A 21,788-nucleotide genomic window follows, 5' to 3' on the forward strand; every position below is an offset into this window, starting at 1 on the left:
GAGGAACACACCACCGGAACGGGCGAGGAACACACCACCGGAACGGGCGAGGAACACACCACCGTGTCAGAGGGTACTCAGAGGCCAAACGCTGCGGCTGAATTACACACATTCCCCGAAGACGCCGAACCGGCCATTTTCTCCACCGTGACGGGGTCACATCGTACGGCCACCAAAAACACATCAATAAAACAGACGATTGACTATTTAAACGGAGAACTCCACCTGGAGTGGCACGTGCAATTAGTGTGTCAAACGTTAAGAGAGCGCAGAACGCACTAATTATTTTGACCCTCAGCTTAATATCTGGACACCAAGAAGAAGGTAAAGTCATTTACAAAATATATAGAAAATATATCGATAGTCATTTCGTCACTGCAGTTCCAGCTTTAGTTTGGGAATGTAATTTGTAGAGTTGACAAAACACACACACACACACTGCACATACACTGCACACACACTCACACACACACACACACACCATACACGCATACACACACACACACACACACACACACACACCATACACACCCATACACACACACACTGCACGCACTGTGTGTGCAGTGTTTTTGTGCAGTGTATGTGCAGTGTGTGTGTGCGTGTGTGTCTGTGCGTGTGTGTGTGTGTGTGTGTGTGTGTGTGTGTATGCGTGTATGGTGTGTGTGTGTGTGTGTGTGAGTGTGTGTGCAGTGTGTGTGTGTGTGTGTGTGTGTGTGCAGTGTGTGCAGTGTGTGTGTGTGTGTGTGTGTGTGTGTGTGTGTGTGCAGTGTGTGCAGTGTGTGTGTGTGTGTGCGCAGTGTGTGCAGTGTGTGTGTGCGTTGCATGTTCTGCACAGGGAACAGCCGTTCCATAAGTAATTCCCGTGCTTGCCTCCGCGCGTAGAGTCCTGAGTCAGCTCGCCAAACAGCCTCTCGCGAGCGATCCATATAATGATTTCTGCTCTAATTGAAATTTCAACTTGTTAAATGGAGTCAGGAGTGTGGGAGGGACCCAGCCCCCGTCCACGACAGACCAGCTCACTCCTAATCAAGATAGATTTGCCAATGTGAATAAATATAGAGTTGTTCATTTGAAGGGAAACATGAATATCAATTTTAGTCGATTAAGAACCTGGAGGCACACCGACGACAAGTTAATGTACTCATTTTCCGCAGAACGACATCAGCATTCCGCTGAATCCGGAGTGTGAGAAATAAGCGCAGAGCTGGGGAGACATGCATCATTCATAAACATATTCAGGTCAGTGGAAATGATGACGCTTAGCCCATCGATGTTGGGATTGCTGTGTGTGTGCGTGTGTGTGTGTGTGTGTGTGTGGGGGGGGGGGATTCTTTACGTTGACTTAGCCTTTTCTACCATCTATTTTAAGCGTTTACATTTACATTTTAGTAATTTATCAGACATTTTTAATCAAAAGCAATTTTACAAGTGCAAACTGTAAATTAATAAGTGAAAAGCATCAAATCCATGAATAGCAAAGCACTATATACCGCATAAACATCATGAACATCTTAAGAGCTTAAGAGCGAGGTGCAAGGCCTTTAAACACAAAATACCGGTATTCCACAACACTATTAAACACAAAATACCTGTATTCCACAACACTCTTAAATATAAATACCTGTATTCCACAACACTTTTAAATATAAATACCTGTATTCCACAACACTTTTAAATATAAATACCTGTATTCCACAACATTTTTAAAAACAAAGACCTGTATTCCACAAAACTTTTAAAAACAAAGACCTGTATTCCACAACACCTTTAAAAACAAAGACCTGTATTCCACAACACCTTTAAAAACAAAGACCTGTATTCCACAACACCTTTAAAAACAAAGACCTGTATTCCACAACACCTTTAAAAACAAAGACCTGTATTCCACAACACCTTTAAAAACAAAGACCTGTATTCCACAACACCTTTAAAAACAAAGACCTGTATTCCACAACACCTTTAAAAACAAAGACCTGTATTCCACAACACCTTTAAAAACAAAGACCTGTATTCCACAACACCTTTAAAAACAAAGACCTGTATTCCACAACACCGTTAAAAACAAAGACCTGTATTCCACAACACCTTTAAAAACAAAGACCTGTATTCCACAACACCTTTAAAAAACAAAGACCTGTATTCCACAACACCTTTAAAAACAAAGACCTGTACTCCACAACACCTTTAAAAAACAAAGACCTGTATTCCACAACACCTTTAAAAACAAAGACCTGTATTCCACAACACCTTTAAAAACAAAGACCTGTATTCCACAACACCTTTAAAAACAAAGACCTGTATTCCACAACACCTTTAAAAACAAAGACCTGTATTCCACAACACCGTTAAAAACAAAGACCTGTATTCCACAACACCTTTAAAAACAAAGACCTGTATTCCACAACACCTTTAAAAACAAAGACCTGTATTCCACAACACCTTTAAAAACAAAGACCTGTATTCCACAACACCTTTAAAAACAAAGACCTGTACTCCACAACACCTTTAAAAACAAAGACCTGTATTCCACAACACCTTTAAAAACAAAGACCTGTATTCCACAACACCTTTAAAAACAAAGACCTGTATTCCACAACACCTTTAAAAACAAAGACCTGTATTCCACAACACCTTTAAAAACAAAGACCTGTATTCCACAACACCTTTAAAAACAAATACCTGTATTCCACAACACCTTTAAAAACAAAGACCTGTATTCCACAACACCTTTAAAAACAAAGACCTGTATTCCACAACACCTTTAAAAACAAAGACCTGTATTCCACAACACCCTTTAAAAACAAAGACCTGTATTCCACAACACCTTTAAAAACAAAGACCTGTATTCCACAGGACTGAAAACCCGCAGTGGGCCTATGTTGCACGGTGCTGGACTCTGTACATTCCGCTGTACCGTACACACGTGATTCATACATGTCCACACACATACGGGCTGCAGTACATCAGGGGAAGAATGCGCATCGATTAAGGCAGACTGACGCAATTCAGAACGCATAATCAAATAGAAAAGCGCTTAGAATATCAACCATCCTCAAGTAATGATGAGCAAATTCAACAATATTGGCATAATCACTCAGCTCAGAATAATGAGGGATTCATGGGGACCGACAGGCGAAAGCAAACGCCCTGCCTCCGGTTCTGTGTGGCGGGAAATGAGACTAAGCGATCGTGTGACGCGACGTGAAGTGATATTATTGTGAACATTTGTCTGGGTCTCGGCGTGTGCATGTCGCCCAGACGTCCCGAGACCGGTCACCCGGCCCGGCCCGGCGGCGTGGCAGAACCGCAGCGGCGCCTCACAGCTCCCCGCCGGCGTGGCTGAGAACGGGAGGAACGGGAGGCCGGCTGATCGGATCCGCGGCGGTGAACGCAGGCTGCATGCGATAAAAAGTCTTCCCGGCTCGGCTGAATTACAGCAGAAACGCGGGGTGGATGGAAAAATAGTTCGGTGTGAAAATACACAACCTTGTAAATTTTATGGAATATATATACTGTAACAAGTGTTCGTATGGTTATGAAGAATTGACTAATTTCAGGAAAAAGAGCTTCGGGTGGAGAGCTCTTCTTCTGTGGTTTTGGTTGAGATGGAGAGCGCTTCTTCTGTGGTTTTGGTTGCAAAGGAGAGCTCTTCTTCTGTGGTTTTGGTTGGGATGGAGAGCGCTTCTTCTGTGGTTTTGGTTGCAAAGGAGAGCTCTTCTTCTGTGGTTTTGGTTGCGATGGAGCGAGGAGTCGGTCTGTGTCTTTAAACACACTGCAGTGGCTCAGCACTGTGGGATTTATCACGGCTGCCACCGGCCCAGCCAGTGCAAACACTACATCACCCAGAGTCCTGTTCCTCCTCCAAACACTACATCACCCAGAGTCCTGTTCCTCCTCCAAACACTACATCACCCAGAGTCCTGTTCCTCCTCCAAACACTACATCACCCAGAGTCCTGTTCCTCCTCCAAACACTACATCACCCAGAGTCCTGTTCCTCCTCCAAACACTACATCACCCAGAGTCCTGTTCCTCCTCCAAACACTGCATCACCCAGAGTCCTGTTCCTCCTCCAAACACTACATCACCCAGAGTCCTGTTCCTCCTCCAAGCACTACATCACCCAGAGTCCTGTTCCTCCTCCAAACACTACATCACCCAGAGTCCTGTTCCTCCTCCAAACACTACATTACCCAGTCCTGTTCCTCCTCCAAACACGACATCACCCAGAGTCCTGTTCCTCCTCCAAACACTACATCACCCAGAGTCCTGTTCCTCCTCCAAACACTACATCACCCAGAGTCCTGTTCCTCCTCCAAACACTACATCACCCAGAGTCCTGTTCCTCCTCCAAACACTACATCACCCAGAGTCCTGTTCCTCCTCCAAACACTACATCACCCAGAGTCCTGTTCCTCCTCCAAACACTACATCACCCAGAGTCCTGTTCACCCAGAGTCCTGTTCCTCCTCCAAACACTACATCACCCAGAGTCCTGTTCACCCAGAGTCCTGTTCCTCCTCCAAACACTACATCACCCAGAGTCCTGTTCCTCCTCCAAACACGACATCACCCAGAGTCCTGTTCGCCCAGAGTCCTGTTCCTGCTGAATTCCGCACAGATATTAGAAAGTATTTTTTCACGCAGAGAGTGGTCATAGTGTGGAATAGCTTGTAAGGACATGTAGTGGAGGCAGACACACTGGGGGTTTTCAAGGCCAGGCTTGATACTATTTAGCTTTTAGGCAACCTAAGTATTCGGTAAACTTTAGTGGGAGGAAAAGGCGAGCATTGCTGGGCTGAATGGCCTTTTCTCCTCATTATGTTACAGGAAGCAGTTTGAGCAGAGTTTGGTGAAAGAGCTACAGCTTTTGTTTCACTTTAAGCAAACACAAAAGCAAAAAAGAGAGAAAAGTAATAAGCTTGGATCAAGACCATTCGCCAAGAACATGTTCTGACGCCATTGTGTGAAATACCCTAATCTGTTATGTGAGGTGATTTTCTTCAAACCCGCCAACCAGGCAGAGCAGCGACACCATTGTGAAACGCTCCTCAAACAACACGGCGCGCGTTAACTATGCATGAGACAAACTGGAACTAAGATGGTTTGAGAAAAACGCACATGAAAGGAAGCCGAGCCGCGTCTGCCACGTTGCATCAGGGCCTCCTATAGAGACGCACGACATCACGGCGCCGTTTATATTCCGTGTAGAAGAGGCGCAAACATACAGCGCGTCCTCATCCGTGTGATGTTGACTCGGGTAATTGCTGCGTCTGCTTTTGACGTATTGTTCCGAATCACAAGCAGGTTACTTCATAGACCCCCAGTTATCGCAGTATGAAGTTCACAACTTTATTTATTATTTATGAGGCGCATGTAAAGCGCCTTCTCTTTGAAGCAGCTTCCTGCAGCTGAACAAAGCGCCGGTCCACAGAACGCAGCGTGCGTTCAATCAGAAGCCGCTCTTTAAAGGGAAGCACAGCGCGTCTATCAGATCCACGTCGAGTCGCTTATGATGTTCAGCGCTTCAATTAAAACCGCTTTTAAAAAAGACGTTGGGTCAAACTTCAGACCAGAAGCAGGCTCGATTCTCAAGCACAAAATTAAACCAACCCTGCACCTCTCTGCACCTCCTTGCACCTCCCTGCACATCTCTGCACCTCCTGACTGAACTGGTGTGGAACATCGTGACCTGTAGTAGGCTTCATGCGTTTATCCACACATCCAAAACAGGTTGTTTTCAAAGACTCTGCGACCATTTTATTGCATGAAAAATGTTCATAAAGCCGAGATTAAGATATGCCTACTGCTCCAAACCCAGGTACAATAACATAACAACACTCCCTGGTGTCATATGTAAACCCCAGAGACAGAGGTCTTCTGATGGGCGACATGGCCTATTAAACGATCACACCACTTACCGTTCGCCGTTAACGTACAAATACATACATTTCAGCCACACAATAAACACTGTATTCCACCTGCAGTACAACAACAACACTCCCGTGGGCAGTGCCAGGCTATAAAATCTTTGCTGCATTCAGTTTGAAACTAATTAAAAATCTCAGCTCAAGCATTTGATTTCATCGGGTTCTTGATGTTCCCGGGTTTTGGGTCGCTCCGCGGCTGAACCGTCTGACGGGGAGCGCAGCCGGCCCACTCAGAGAGGCGCAGACGGAGCGGGACCCCGCGTGCGCACTCCTGATTCTAAATCAGATCACAGGCGTGATTTATTCACCGACCTAATGCTATAAACACAGTAAATTACAAGCGGTCGGTTTGTTTATCTGGAGGTGTGGGAGGCGTGCGATGGGGGTGGGCACAGCGGATTATTAAAATAATGTTCCGGCGCATCGCTAAACCCATATTCACTCCAGCACACACGGGCGAAGCTGCGATACTCCTCAGAAGTCACAGCAGCTAAAACCTTCAGAAAAAACCTTCATATAATATTCTCCTTTAAGGAAGCAAGACGTCCTCTGAGGAGAATTCAATCCCGCGTAAATAAAGTTCTGATAACTTTTCCACAGTCCCCTAAGCCCTAATTCCATCAGTCACTGTTTAATATATTTTTCCATAGACGGTGAATTTTGAAACGCCGGCCGCAGAATTCAATCAGGTTTATAGGAGGTGCGCCATTTTGGCTCCCCGAAGAAAAAGGAAAAAAAGATGAAGAAAGGTTTGCTCTTTAAAAAGGCTACAGTAATATCCACAGTACCCACCAGCATCACTCTCATCTGAGTTCAGAGGAGAACAGATAGCATGTCAACAAGAGAAACTATGTAAATACCCCATAGGACAAAAACACTCACACAAAAACACACTCACTCACTCACTCACACACTCACACACTCACACACTCACTCACACACTCACTCACACACACACACAAACACACTCACACACAAAAACACACACACACACAGACACACACACACACACACACACACACAAACTCACTCTCACTCACTCACTCACACAAACACACTCACACACAAAAACACACACACACACACACACACACACACCAGCGTTCTCAACCCATTGACCCAAACCCTGTCTTTACATCGATAGAACCCATACACACAGAACCATCCTCTGAACCATCAACCCAGACCCTGTCTTTACATCTATAGAACCCACACACAGAACCATCCTCTGAACCATCGACCCAAACCCTGTTTTTACATCTATAGAACCCATACACACAGAACCATCCTCTGAACCACCGACCCAAACCCTGTCTTTACATCTATAGAACCCATACACACAGAACCATCCTCTGAACCATCGACCCAAACCCTGTTTTTATAGCTCACCTCAGCCCTGGTACTGTGGGGCAAATAACTCCTCCCCAGCCAAAAGCCTAGTGGCTAACGTGCTATAGCCATAGTGGCTAACGTGCTATAGCCATAGTGCCTAACATGCTATAGCCATAGTGTCTAACGTGCTATAGCCATAGTGGCTAACGTGCTATAGCCATAGTGGCTAACGTGCTATAGCCATAGTGGCTAACCTGCTGTAGCCATAGTGTCTAACGTGCTATAGCCATAGTGGCTAACGTGCTATAGCCATAGTGCCTAACGTGCTATAGCCATAGTGGCTAACGTGCTATAGCCATAGTGTCTAACGTGCTATAGCCATAGTGGCTAACGTGCTATAGCCATAGTGCCTAACGTGCTATAGCCATAGTGTCTAACGTGCTATAGCCATAGTGTCTAACGTGCTATAGCCATAGTGTCTAACGTGCTATAGCCATAGTGGCTAACGTGCTACAGCCATAGTGGCCAACGTGCTTGACAGGGACCCAGAAGGTTGGTGGTTCAAGCCCCGGTGCAGCCACAATAAGATCTGCACAGCTGTTGGGTCATTGCTCCAGTGGGGATTGTCCCCTGATTAGTCTAATTAACTAAGTCATTTTGGATAAAAAGCATCAGCTAAATAACAAATGTAATGTATGCTGGCTAGCTAATTCTTAATTTAAAACAACAACAATAATAATAATAATAATAATAATAATAACACTGAATATCAAAACTCTTAAAACCAGTTTTTACTCTCAAAATGAAATGACACTGCATTCAGTTATTTGCATTTGTTATGATTTCATAACTCTTCCAAAAAGTGGAAATCAGCAATAAGCCAATTAGGCCCCAAACAGTGGAAGGGGAGTGTTGTGAATTTCATTACACTTATTTCACCAAGAAAAGATCAAATATTAAATTGGCGAAATGCACAGAACGGTTGTAAATGATGTGTTAATGTGGGATTTTCATGGGGGAAAATCCATTTTCAATTATTTCGTAAGTCCAGTAAAATGTGAGATTGATGGAGGAGCAGGCTGAAATACCACAGAGCTTCCTCCGTCTAACGTCCCCGCTCCAGCCCCGCATTACCGATGAAACCCTTTCAGAGGCGCAGGCAACGGTTACGGGGGGGGGGGGGGGGGGGGGCTCTGCAGCTTGTAGGATTAAATTAATTACACAAATTTAATTTAATTTAATCACGCCTCTAAATAACAAATACTTTCAGTCAGCGCTTTAAATAACGTTCTCCCACGGAGGATATGAGGCATTCCCTCACAGACTCTCAGCTCTGTGTTTCTGACTCACGCCCGGATAATGTCAAATCTGAGAATTAATTAGGTGTGTAATCAATGCACAAGCATCGCTGTGACATATTTAAACACATTGCAAACTACAATATAATAGGAGAGGTTGCAATATTCTGAACTTGATAACATTTTATTTAAATATATTTCAGTACATCTCGTTTTTGGAAGGATAAAAACGCTAAAAAAAGAAGGTACTACAACCACAGAGTTTGTAAATAGTGTATCAGATCTGTAAAATTCTGGGTATTGTGTGGTTGGATTTTCTTGTGAATCACGAGAAAACACCTGAGAATATCAAGGACATTACTGTGTTCTTGGGAGGGGAAATGGTTTTGAAACACGAGCAAAAAATGTAAAAATGTTCAGAGCAGAATAGATAGACTAGAGGGAACAGTATTAACCATTATGCACTGCAAGCAAATATCCTGAGAGAGCACTGAATAAATACACAGATCTGTACTGGTGCCATGGCACACACACACACACACACACTCACACACACAAAGACTCACACAGACTTACACTCACTCTCAGACTCACACACACACACACACTCAGACTCACACACACTCACACACACAAAGACTCACACAGACTCACACTCACTCTCAGACTCACACACACACTCAGACTCACACACACATGCTCACACTCACAAAGACACACACACACACACACACAGACTCAGACTCACACTCACCCTCGGACTCTCACACACACACACACACACACACACACACGTGATTACACTACAGACTGTGTAGAGTATGGTACAGTCGGTTCTGCTCACACACTCAATATGGCTGAACCTTCGCCAGACATCACAGGACCCAGACAACCTATAAAAAAACACCAACACGTGGGCACAAATACGTCTGAGAGAAATTGTTGATCAGAGATGTCCTCAAACATGCAGCAGATTCCCGCTGTTCCGGGGAAAACATTCCCCACCCTTTCATTCCGCTTCAAACGGATAAATATGAATATCTCATGAACGGGCGGAAACCCGGAGTACTCTTTTCTCCTTTCCTCTGAAATCCACAGGTTTAAAATAGACACAGGGTTACATAAGCGTTAAAAGCTCGCTGTAAAGAAAAGGTCTGGTCAGATAGTTTCTCAGGTACATTGTTCAGACGGGCATCTTTGTCCAATCAGATCTGCGGCAGGGGCGTTCATAATGCTAACGGCTACACATCATCAGACGCCCACACCCGTCTCTTCCTCTTCCCATGATGCCCTGGGGCCCGCAGACAGCTCAGGAAGCAGACGATGCGTCCGTCTGCGATCTCACCGGCCTGCACTTGCTGCATCGCGCGGCGGAAAAGCTCGGTGCCGTGACAGAACACATCGGTCCCACCGCGAAGTTGACACAGATTCATTAGCCGCACCAGGTACTGAACTCTGTCTTCTTCTCTGCTTCTGGACGACAGGAGGTCCCTGCCGGAGGTATCAGGCGGGGTGGTATTGTATTTGGTCACATCCCCTTAGAGGACTTTCCTCCTGAAGGAGCACTAAATTGTAATTTGTACACCTTCAGCTAGAGGGAATCAGAACTCTCACTGCTGAGAGGATGGATGGAGTATCTGGTGTGTGTGTGTGTGTGTGTGTGTGTAGAATCTGTGTGACCCAAAATGGCTGAAGCAGCTGAATCAAAGGCCTCTTGGTGGACAGCAGTGTCCGTGGGGGGGGGGGGGGGGTGATGGACACAGTCAGTGCAAGCCAACAGAACAGAGATACCATCCCTTTTTCAACTGATTCTAGTCCAGCTCTCTCTCTCTCTCTCATCACCCCTCCCCCTCCTCTCCTCTCCTCTCCTCTCCTCCAATAGCACGGCTCCACAGCGAGTACAGGAAGTTCTCTGACCTTTGACCTCCCAGAGTGCGCGTGGCAGAGCCGTTCCCGGCAGCAGGGGGCGCTCACGCTCCTCAGAGGCTCAGTTTGGGCGGGGTGGATACATACCTCCTTTTCTACATACTCTCTTGCCCGGTTTTCTGGCACATTCCTTGGACATTCTTTTTACTGCAAAATGAATAGAGACTAAAAAATAACATGGAGCCCCACCTGACACACACAGGAGCATGCAATACCGCGGGCTGACTGAGGGGGCGGTGTTCGGGTTACTGCGTGTCCTTCCTGCCTCAGTCAGTCACTCAAACAGCAGAACTTTAACCCTTTAACAGCGTAAGGCGGTGTGCCGGAACACAACATGGAGGAGGATGGCTGATGGGGTCAGGACTGTTTCACCAGGATGGACGTGCTGTGGTGGGCAGGACAATGCACATGAACACACACACACACACACACACACACACACACATTCAGACACACTCACTCACTCACTCACTCACTCATATGTACACCACACACACACACACACACACACACAGACACACTCACACACTCACTCACACACTCACACACTCACACACTCACACACTCACTCACACTCTCACACATTCTCTCACTCACACACACACACACTCACACACACACACACACATTCTCCCACTCACACACACACACACACACACACACACTCTCTCACACACAGAGAAGCACGTAGAAGCTTGGCAGCATGCACACAGAGGTCAAAGGGCATGCAGAGGGCAGAGTCCATGCTGTCTTTAACCCTTTAGTCCGTCTGTGACCACAGAACCCCCAGACCAGCGTAACGGACCCCCGCGCGGCGGGGTCGGTCCTCCAGCGGCCGGGGCACTCACCGTCCTCCGTGGGGACGTAGATGTTGAGGAACAGGCAGTCCTCGCTCTGGTCCAGCACGTAGGACGTGACCGTCTCCAGGCTGTTGGTGAACCAGACGGGCAGCATGACGTCGGGCAGCCGGCCCTCCACGATGGTCTGCGGGCACACGGGGCCCACCTGCGTGGCGTTGCGGACGCCGGGCCAGGACACGGGCGGCTCGGGGGGCTGGAAGCGGCGCTCTCCCGTGGGGGGGGCCGCGTAGGGCACGCCCAGGAACTGCACCACGGGGCCCAGGATCTCGTTGTTCAGCTCCTTCTTCACGCCGCGCAGCTTCCCGTACACCGTGGAGACCACGGGGTCCGACTCGTCCAGCCTATCGGGGCCCGGGGGCGGGGCCTGCTGCAGGACCACGCCCACTATCCACAGGGAGAAGGCCATAGCCACGCCCCCAGGGCGGGGCCTACTCCTCATGTTCCCGCCTCCTCCCTCCGAACGCGCGCGCACGGCTCCCGGAAGCGCTCCCGCGCTGCCTCCTGTCGACAGAGCTGCCCCACGCGCAAAAACACCCCTCAGGCACCCCCGCTTATATCCACACACGGGGCGAGGGACCGGCCAATCAGCAGCCAGGGATCAAAGCCAAACTCCGCAAGGCGTGGAACCTCTCAGAGGCACCTTCGCATGGCGGGCACTTCCCCTCGGTCTGCTCTTCACACCCGCGCGGGCGACATCATCATCATCATCATCTTCATCATCATCGTCGTCGTCGCCTTCGCTGGCCGCGATTGGTCAGGCCGCCGCGATGACTCGCCATCGACAGCTCCGCCTCCTCTGCCGCCGCCCATCCCTCCCACCAACCCCGCCTCCAGGGGCTCGGCCAATCACAGCGCAGCAAGGGTCCCGCTGGGGAAATCACCGGCCCTGGGGGAGCCACTGGGTCTAAATCCTGCAGGGGAGAGAGAGAGACATCAGCACACAGCAGGAGAGAGAGAGAGGAGAGAGAGAGACATCAGCACACAGCAGGAGAGAGAGGAGAGAGAGAGACATCAGCACACAGCAGGAGAGAGAGAGAGAGAGACATCAGCACACAGCAGGAGAGAGAGAGAGAGACATCAGCACACAGCAGGAGAGAGAGAGAGAGAGGGAGAGAGAGATACATCAGCACACAGCAGGAGAGAGAGAGAGGAGAGAGAGAGAGACATCAGCACACAGCAGGAGAGAGAGAGAGAGAGAGACATCAGCACACAGCAGGAGAGAGAGAGAGAGAGAGAGATATCAGCACACAGCAGGAGAGAGAGAGAGAGGAGAGAGAGAGACATCAGCACACAGCAGGAGAGAGAGAGAGAGAGAGAGAAAGAGAGAGAGAGACATCAGCACACAGCAGGAGAGAGAGAGAGAGAGAGAAAGAGAGAGAGACATCAGCACACAGCAGGAGAGAGAGAGAGAGAGGGAGAGAGAGAGACATCAGCACACAGCAGGAGAGAGAGAGAGAGAGAGACATCAGCACACAGCAGGAGAGAGAGAGACATCAGCACACAGCAGGAGAGAGAGAGAGAGAGAGAGAGAGAGAGAGAGAGACAGAGAGACGCTCTGACGCTCAGGAAACAGCCTTGAGAAGCAGACGCCACATCAATCATCATCGGCAAGAGCACGGGACTGCTTAAGCGCTAGTTAAACAGGCCTTTCTCTCTCTCTCTCTCGCGCTCTCTCTCCCTCTCCCTCTCTTTTTCTCCCTCTCTCCCCCACAGAGAGTCCGGAGGATTAAGAGAGATAGCATTTCACAAGGGAGAGAGGGAAAGAGAGAGACACATTTGACGTCCTTTAATGAACATTTAACTTGCATACAACTCTACCCACCGCCCCTACACCCTCCCACCCAACACACACCCACTGCGAAACACAACCTCACACACCCCACCGCCCTTTACAAACACCCCACACACAACAGGGGGAGAGGGTGAGACCACGTGTAGATTTCCTGAGACATGTCAGCCAGAGAAGACTCACACCCAGGCGGTGAACAGGAGGGCGGGAGGGTGTGGTCAGGCAAAACCTACGCCTGTCTGCAGATGAGTAGGGCTAATCGAAGCCATGGCAACGGTGATCAAGGATCATCGCCACAACGACGGACACCTGGGTCAGCCAGCGCAGGGCTGTGTCCGGAACCTTCCACAGACAGCGGGTCGTGAGGATCGCAGACCGCTGGGGGGATGCCCCCCCCCCCACACTGAGGGCCCCTGCCCCCCCCCCCCCCACACTGAGGGCCCCTGCCCCCCCCCCCACACTGAGGGCCCCTGCCCCCCCCCCACGCTACACTGAGGGCTCTGTTGCTCCACAAGGGGACAGTTGTGCCGGTGTTACTGTACTTCCGCTGGCTGTGCCCCGGACTGCGGCCGACACAAAGCTCCCTTTCAGAGCGCACACATGCCCTGCGGCCTTGTTTCCGGGCCTCAGACACGCAAGCGCTGAGGAACACGCCGTCTCCACGCAAGGGCAGAGGGTCTAGTTCACAAGCTGCCATTTCCCTGAAGCACCACAATTTAAAGTAAGTGAATAAATTAAGAATTGGAGTGGGGATGAATGTCATTCAACAGCCAGAGCTGCCCAACCCTGCTCCTCGAGATCTACCATCCGGTAGGTTTTCACTCCAACCCTAATAAAGCACACCTCCTTCAACAGCTAGAGCAGGGCTGCCCAACCCTGTTCCTGCAGCATACAGTCAAATGGCTATCGTTTGTGGAGTGTGGCTGAATTAGGCGCCAGTTCTCATCCCGTGTTTAACAGTAAATGTTGGAACCCTGTTGGCCAGCAATGGCGACGAAATAGAAACACAGAGAGTGATCCATATTTAACTGTGCAAGGTTAAAGGTTAAAGGTTAAAGGTTACTGCGCACCAACTCAATCTGCACTCAGGGTTCAGACCCTGATGAAGAAATGGGGTTTTTCTTCCTGGCAATCACACACAGTTCATCAGCGACAAATGAGCCCAAAGTCCCTGCGTTACCTGCGAACCGGACGGCAGAAAAACTCCCCGTACGCCACACGGAGCGCTCAGTCTCCACACTGCCGAACCGCAACTTCCATTATTAGTGGCGTATTAATAAGGAGCGCAGCTCCTTAACTGGATTAGGGGGGAGCGAGGCGCTCCTCGTTCCTCTGTGATATACGGCCTCTCAGATCTGAAACACATTTGCTTCACGGCGCAGATATATCAGGTCACTCTCTCCGGCAATCAGCACGGCGATTTTGGCAGTACGCTCCCTTCCAGCGGTCGCATTATACGCCATAATTTTAAACAAATCTGCGCTATTGACAAGGGCGTCCAAACGATCTGCATTCAGACCCGGGAATAATTAGGCAAACTGATAAACAGGAACAAAGTGAGAAATCTCCCGCATTGATTGGGCGCTGTATTGTTAATGAGGCCATAAAACTACCCAGAGATTCTGTACAAGAGGAAGACAAATGGCACGCATGTAACACAGCTCCGTCACCCCGAGGAAATGAGCCCAGTGCGTACGTCCAGCTCCCCACGCGCAGAACTGGAGCCCTGCTTCTTCTTCTGTGGTTCTGCAGGGCAGAGAGACGCACACAGCAGGGCTCCCCCAGGCGCAGAACTGGAGCCCTGCTTCTTCTTCTGTGGTTCTGCAGGGCAGAGAGACACACACAGCAGGGCTCCCCCGGGCACAGAACTGGAGCCCTGCTTCTTCTTCTGTGGTTCTGCAGGGCAGAGAGACACACACAGCAGGGCTCCCCCGGGCGCAGAACTGGAGCCCTGCTTCTTCTTCTGTGGTTCTGCAGGGCAGAGCGACGCACGCAGTGGGCAGTGATGTCACGCGTTCGGGGCGCGGCGTGAGATCAATGCGCCGGGTGCAGGGAGCCTGTGATCGAGGGCGCTAATCCCCTCAGCGATCACACACCCGCCCGGACCGCCGGGGCCAGGACCCCCCCACCCCCACAGAGACCGCCGGGGCCAGGACCCCCCCAACCCCACAGAGACCGCCGGGGCCAGGACCCCCACAGGGAACAAACTCGCCCAGCAGAACCTACGGTAAATAATCACAGCGAGAGTGGAATTAGCAACAACCCGCTACGCCAAAACAGCTAATAACAACATGTTGACACGGTGGCTGATCTTTCCACTGGTATGGGAGTAAACAAGATAAATCAAATGATAAAAAATAAATAAAATAAAAAAGTGATTCTGCCTTGCCTGGAAAAGTGTTCTTAGTCTAGGAGCCTCCACACTTCTCACCTCTGACAGAGGATTATAAAGGTAGAGAAGTATCACACACTGACGCACACACAGTGGTTATTGGCTGCCATGCAAGGCACCAACCAGCTCATTTGGAGCAGCTGAGGGTTAGGTGTCTCGCTCAGGGACACTTCAACACCCCCAGGGTAGGGGGATCGAACCGGCAACCCTCCCAACCTGAGATGACCACTCTTACCTCCTGAGCTAATGAGGCCCTCAGTAGTATACGGGATCCTCAAAAGCAAACCAATGAAAAAGCAGCAGAAGCTGGGATGAAGTTCTCCAGATTAAGGCCAAATCAGGTCTGGACCTCCAAATACTCTTTTTATCTTTCTACCAGTTTAAGGAATTTAGAAAAAGTGTCTGCCCCTGCAGATTGAGATTGTATAGAACAATTATGATCAAAGGGGTCAGAAGTTGAACTGGGCAGACTCTGCTGTGAAAAGCACAGTGTGTCCATTCAGGGAGCGCCTGAGGGCGAGACGCTCTGAGACTCCAGTTTGAGTCTTTATCTGCAGCCCCGCTCCACTGCTGCATCACACACGCAGACAGACACGCAGACACGCAGACCGACACGCAGACAGACACGCAGACAGACACACGGTCAGACAGTCAGACACGCAGACAGACATGCAGTCAGACACGCAGACAGGCAGACGGTCAGACAGGCAGACACGCAGACAGGCACACGGTCAGACAGTCAGACACGCAGACAGACACGCAGTCAGACAGGCAGACAGACACATGGTCAGACAGTCAGACACACAGACAGACACACGGTCAGACAGTCAGACACGCAGACAGACACACGGTCAGACAGTCAGTCAGACACGCAGACAGGCAGACCGACACGCAGACAGGCAGACCGACACGCAGACAGACACACGGTCAGACAGTCAGACAGGCGGACCGACACGCAGTCAGACACGCAGACAGACACACGGTCAGACAGTCAGACACGCAGACAGACATGCAGTCAGACACGCAGACAGGCAGACGGTCAGACAGGCAGACACGCAGACAGGCAGACGGTCAGACAGTCAGACACGCAGACAGACACGGTCAGGCAGACAGACATGCAGTCAGACACGCAGACAGACACACGGTCAGACAGTCAGACACGCAGACAGGCAGACCGACATGCAGTCAGACAGTCAGTCAGACAGGCAGCCAGACAGGAAATAGACACGCAGTCAGACAGACAAACAGGGAGACACGGAGACAGACACGCAGACAGACAGACTGACACACAGTCAGACACGCAGTCAGACAGACATGCAGACAGACAGTCAGTCAGACACACAGACAGACACGCAGTCAGTCAGACACACAGTCAGACAGCCAGACACACGCACAGACACACGCAGTCGCAGAGGGAGATCTGCGCAGACACAGGCAGTCCCAGAGGGAGATCTGCGCAGACACACGCAGTCGCAGAGGGAGATCTGCGCAGACACACGCAGTCCCAGAGGGAGATCTGCGCAGACACACGCAGTCGCAGAGGGAGATCTGCGCAGACACACGCAGTCTCAGAGGGAGATCTGCGCAGACACACGCAGTCGCAGAGGGAGATCTGCGCAGACACACGCAGTCGCAGAGGGAGATCTGCGCAGACACACGCAGTCGCAGAGGGAGATCTGCGCAGACACATACAGCTGCAGACGCAGAGCTGTGTTAATCAGGTTCAGCTCTTTCTCTCGCCCACAACAGGGACCCAGGCGTTCGCTGATTACATAAAGGCACATTCGGAAGAACAAATGGCCTATTATTTTAGCCGAAGCCGTCGGGCCCTGGAACAGGCGCGCGCAGGGAAGAGTTACGATGGCAGCCGGTCAGCGGACTAAACATCCCATCACCATGTAGTTTACTTCCACGCAGGATCTCGCTGACCCGAGTGGACTCATTTCACCTCCGATAAGGCTTTTGTGAAATTTACAGCGGCAGGACTTACGAGTATTGGGGAGCATGTGCTAGGCTTGCAGGATCGGGCCCGAGCAGGAATGAGACCACCTCTGAGACCAGCACCGCGGCAGATTAAGGCACCCCTCATCCATCGCTCTCTGAGAGCCGGTCAAACGTCACACGTCAGAAAACGCAGCGTGTCAGCAGCCCCTATCTGCACCTGTCAGTGTGTGCTCCTGGGTCTGGAGACGAGCCCGTCAGTTTTAACCAGTGTGTCTCTCCAGGGAGGGGCGGGGAGGGGGGGGGGGGGGGGGTCTGCTCATTCTGTTTTTTAACACCCTCTCAGTCTCAGGCATGTCAAGTTGAAACAGACAAAAATGTTTAATCTAAAATGACAACCGCCCGTTCTGAATTCTAATGCGTACTGACTGTTTCCTGTGAGTAACCCCGCTGCTGCCTACCTGGAATTAAAGACGGTCAAAATTGAGAAAACAAAAGAGGAACAGAGGAACGTCTGCATGAATAATAGCCCATTCTTCATCTGCTTTAATGGCAGCCAGGTGACTCCACAGCCTGGTGTTTGAGTTCAGACACACAGGAACACAGGCAAGTATGCAGGTACAGGCACACACACACACACACACACACACACACACACACACACACACACACACACACACATACACACACACACACGTGTACACACACGTACACACACACACACACGCACACACATACAAATACACATACACATTTTTACACACTGCACATACATACTCATGCACACATACGCACACACACTCATGCACACACATACAGACACATACACACGCAAATACACATACACATTTTTACACACTCAGGCACACACACACGCACACTCGCGTACGCACAGGCACACATACGCACACACACTCATGCACATACACAAACACACACACACACACACACATACAGACATACACACACACACACACACACACAGGCACACACACACGCACGCACGCACGCACGCACGCACACACACACACACACACACACACACACTCATGCACATACACAAACACACACACACACACACATACACACACCCGTACGCACACGTACACACACACACACACACACACACACACCTCCTCAGAGGAAGGGTTTCCTGTGTTCAGGTATCGGGGGGGCGGAGCTCGAACAGCCCATCTCGCAGAGCGGGTCACAAGCGCACGATGCAGTCTGTGACATCACGCTGTGACATCACGCTGTGACATCACGCTGAGGAGCCTGACAGCTGACGAGTCCCTGAATGATTCATCGCGCTCCGCATACGAGAATATTATAATCCCTCCGTTACATAACATTAGTCACTCTCCGCCGACGCCTGACACACTTTACCCCGTTTACCCCGTGTACAGAGAGCCTGTCACCCTGTTTTCCCCCGTTTACCCTGTTTACACAGAGTCTATCACAGCATAACACACTTCCATCTGACTCACTTACCCCGTTTACCCCGTTCACACAGCCTGTCACCCTGGAAGCCCTGGGATGGAGGTCTTCCAGTTTATACCAGCTCCAGTAAATAATAATAATAATAATAATAACTATTCATGTTAAGCCTGTGTAGAGGAAGAGGGGGTTCCACTGTGACATGGGCGTGTGCGTGTGTGTTGGTGTTGGTGTGTTTGTGTGTGTGTGTGTGTGCATACTCACATGATGTGTTTGTGTGTGTGTTTGTGTGTGTGCATACTCACATGATGTGTTTGTGCGTGTGCGTGTGCATACTCACATGATGTGTTTGTGTGTGTGTGTGTGTGTGCATACTCACATGATGTGTTTGTGTGTGCGTGTGCATACTCACATGATGTGTTTGTGTGTGTGTGTGCATACTCACATGATGTGTTTGTGTGTGTCTGTGTGTGTGTGTGCATACTCACATGATGTGTTTGTGTGTGTGTGTGTGTGCATACTCACATGATGTGTTTGTGTGTGCGTGCATATACTCACATGATGTGTTTGTGTGTGTGTGTGTGTGCATACTCACATGATGTGTTTGTGTGTGTGTGTGCATACTCACATGCTGTGTTTGTGTGTGTGTGTGCATACTCACATGATGTGTTGGTGTGTGTGTGTGCATACTCACATGATGTGTTTGTGTGTGTGTGTGTGTGTGTGCATACTCACATGATGTGTTTGTGTGTGTGTGTGTGTGTGTGTGTGTGTGTGTGCATACTCACATGATGTGTTTGTTTGTGTGTGTGCATACTCACATGATGTGTTTGTGTGTGTGTGTGTGTGTGCATATTCACATGCTGTGTTTGTGTGTGTGTGTGCATACTCACATGATGTGTTTGTGTGTGTGTGCATACTCACATGATGTGTTTGTGTGTGCGTGTGTGTGCATACTCACATGATGTGTTTGTGTGTGTGTGTGTGTGTGTGCATACTCACATGCTGTGTTTGTGTGTGTCCGAGTGGTTCACCAGGCTGCCATTAACACAGATTCCCAGAGAGTGGCAGGGGAAGCCATTACCAGGCTCCGGAACATTCCAGCATCGTGCTGTATCCTCAGAGCCACGATTACAGGCACAATTAGCGGGCTGGTTAAGGGCTCAGATCGGACTCAGTCCTGCAGACCTCTCCTGTGGGAACAGCGCTGAGGACCGGGGGCAAGGTAAACACACCTGGTTACCTGCGCTAATTAGACACGCGCGCGCAGGCTCAATCACACACACCTGGGACAGGTGAGGATCAAACGCTTTACCGCCCTCCTCCGTACCTCCTCTCCCCAAAACCCCACTGCAAGCGCCTGATGAGCTCCAGGGAGAATCCAGTCAAACTCACGCTCATATTAAATAATAATAATAATTAGTCATTTAGCTGATGCCAAAGGGCAGGGGCAAATCCCCCCTGGAGCAAATCCCCCCTGGAGCAATGTAGGGTTAAGGGCCTCGCTCAAGTGGCTACACCGGGGCTAGAACCACCAACCTCCTGGGACCCAGCCACGTACCTTAGCCACTAGGCTACAGGCTGCCCCAGTCACGTACCTTAGCCACTGGGCTACAGGCTTCCCCAGTCACGTACCTTAGCCACTAGGCTACAGGCTGCTCCAGTCACGTACCTTAGCCACTAGGCTGCAGGCTGCCCCAGTCATGTACCTTAGCCACTAGGCTACAGGCTGCCCCAGTCATGTATCTTAGCCACTAGGTTACAGGCTGCTCCAGTCACGTACCTTAGCCACTAGGCTACAGGCTTCCCCAGTCACGTACCTTAACCACTAGGCTACAGGCTGCTCCAGTCACGTACCTTAGCCACTAGGCTACAGGCTGCCCCAGTCATGTACCTTAGCCACTAGGCTACAGGCTGCCCCAGTCATGTATCTTAGCCACTAGGTTACAGGCTGCTCCAGTCACGTACCTTAGCCACTAGGCTACAGGCTGCCCCAGTCATGTACCTTAGCCACCAGGCTACAGGCTGCCCCAGTCATGTACCTTAGCCACTAGGCTACAGGCTGCCCCAGTCATGTACCTTAGCCATTAGGCTACAGGCTGCCCCAGTCATGTACCTTAGCCACTAGGCTACAGGCTGCCTCAGTCATGTACCTTAGACACTAGGCTACAGGCTGCCCCAGTCATGTACCTTAGCCACTAGGCTACAGGCTGCCCCAGTCATGTACCTTAGCCACAGGCTACAGGCTGCCGCAGAACACGTATAAATGTTGTTCTTAATATTGGTGGAAACAGGTTTCCTTTAAAACTGTCAGGATTTGTATTGGTGCCCAAAGGTGTCTAAAATATTCCAAATAAAGTACTTCAGCCAGGCCTGGATCAGAGCTGACTAAACCACAGCCTGTGGTTTGGAACACACCAGGATTTTAAAGTAAAGAGAATATGTCGTTCAAATGTGAGGCAGATGATTTGGGGCTTCCTGTCTTATCGCTGCTGTCCCTGTTTCAGATGAGTCATTAAACTGAGTTTGACGAATAACTGTGTCATTAAAGATCCCATGACACACATAAAGAGTAGGGGGTTCCCCAGTGTCCTGGCCAAACTTCATACCTGCCTCTCTCAACCTGCCACCTAATTATCCCCAAATTTAGTTGGCTAAAACATTGTCCTCTCCCTCTCCACCTCTTATGTTATCATGGCTACACTGGGGCTTGGACCACCAACCTTCCAGGTCCCACTCAGCCAAATTAGCCACTAGACTACCGGCTGCCTCTAGAAGAAGAGACCTCCTGTGAGCATTGTGGCTTCAGCAGGGACACAGATCAGCACACAGCCTGCAAGCCTGCAGGAACGCATGGACATTGACATGCATCACAAATACA

The 21,788-nt window shown here is 49.8% G+C and overlaps 1 protein-coding gene across 5 annotated transcripts in view; it reads right to left on the minus strand.

Annotated features, from left to right (window-relative positions):
* LOC133126325 (neuroligin-1-like) overlaps window positions 1–11,457 on the minus strand; it is a 207,027-nt gene extending 195,570 nt beyond the window's left edge. For 3 of the 5 annotated variants that reach the window (XM_061238441.1, XM_061238440.1, XM_061238444.1), the window contains exon 1: window positions 11,337–11,457. In XM_061238441.1, coding sequence (XP_061094425.1) covers window positions 11,337–11,442 — 106 coding nt within the window. In that variant the 5' untranslated portion in view covers window positions 11,443–11,457. Of the gene's footprint in view, window positions 1–4,570; window positions 4,600–11,332 lie in introns of all 5 variants that reach the window. The other 2 variants (XM_061238442.1, XM_061238443.1) reach the window with 2 other exon arrangements.
* Window positions 11,458–21,788: the final 10,331 nt, after the last annotated feature.

Source organism: Conger conger, chromosome 4 (genome assembly GCF_963514075.1).
Source record: "Conger conger chromosome 4, fConCon1.1, whole genome shotgun sequence".
NCBI lineage: Eukaryota > Metazoa > Chordata > Actinopteri > Anguilliformes > Congridae > Conger > Conger conger.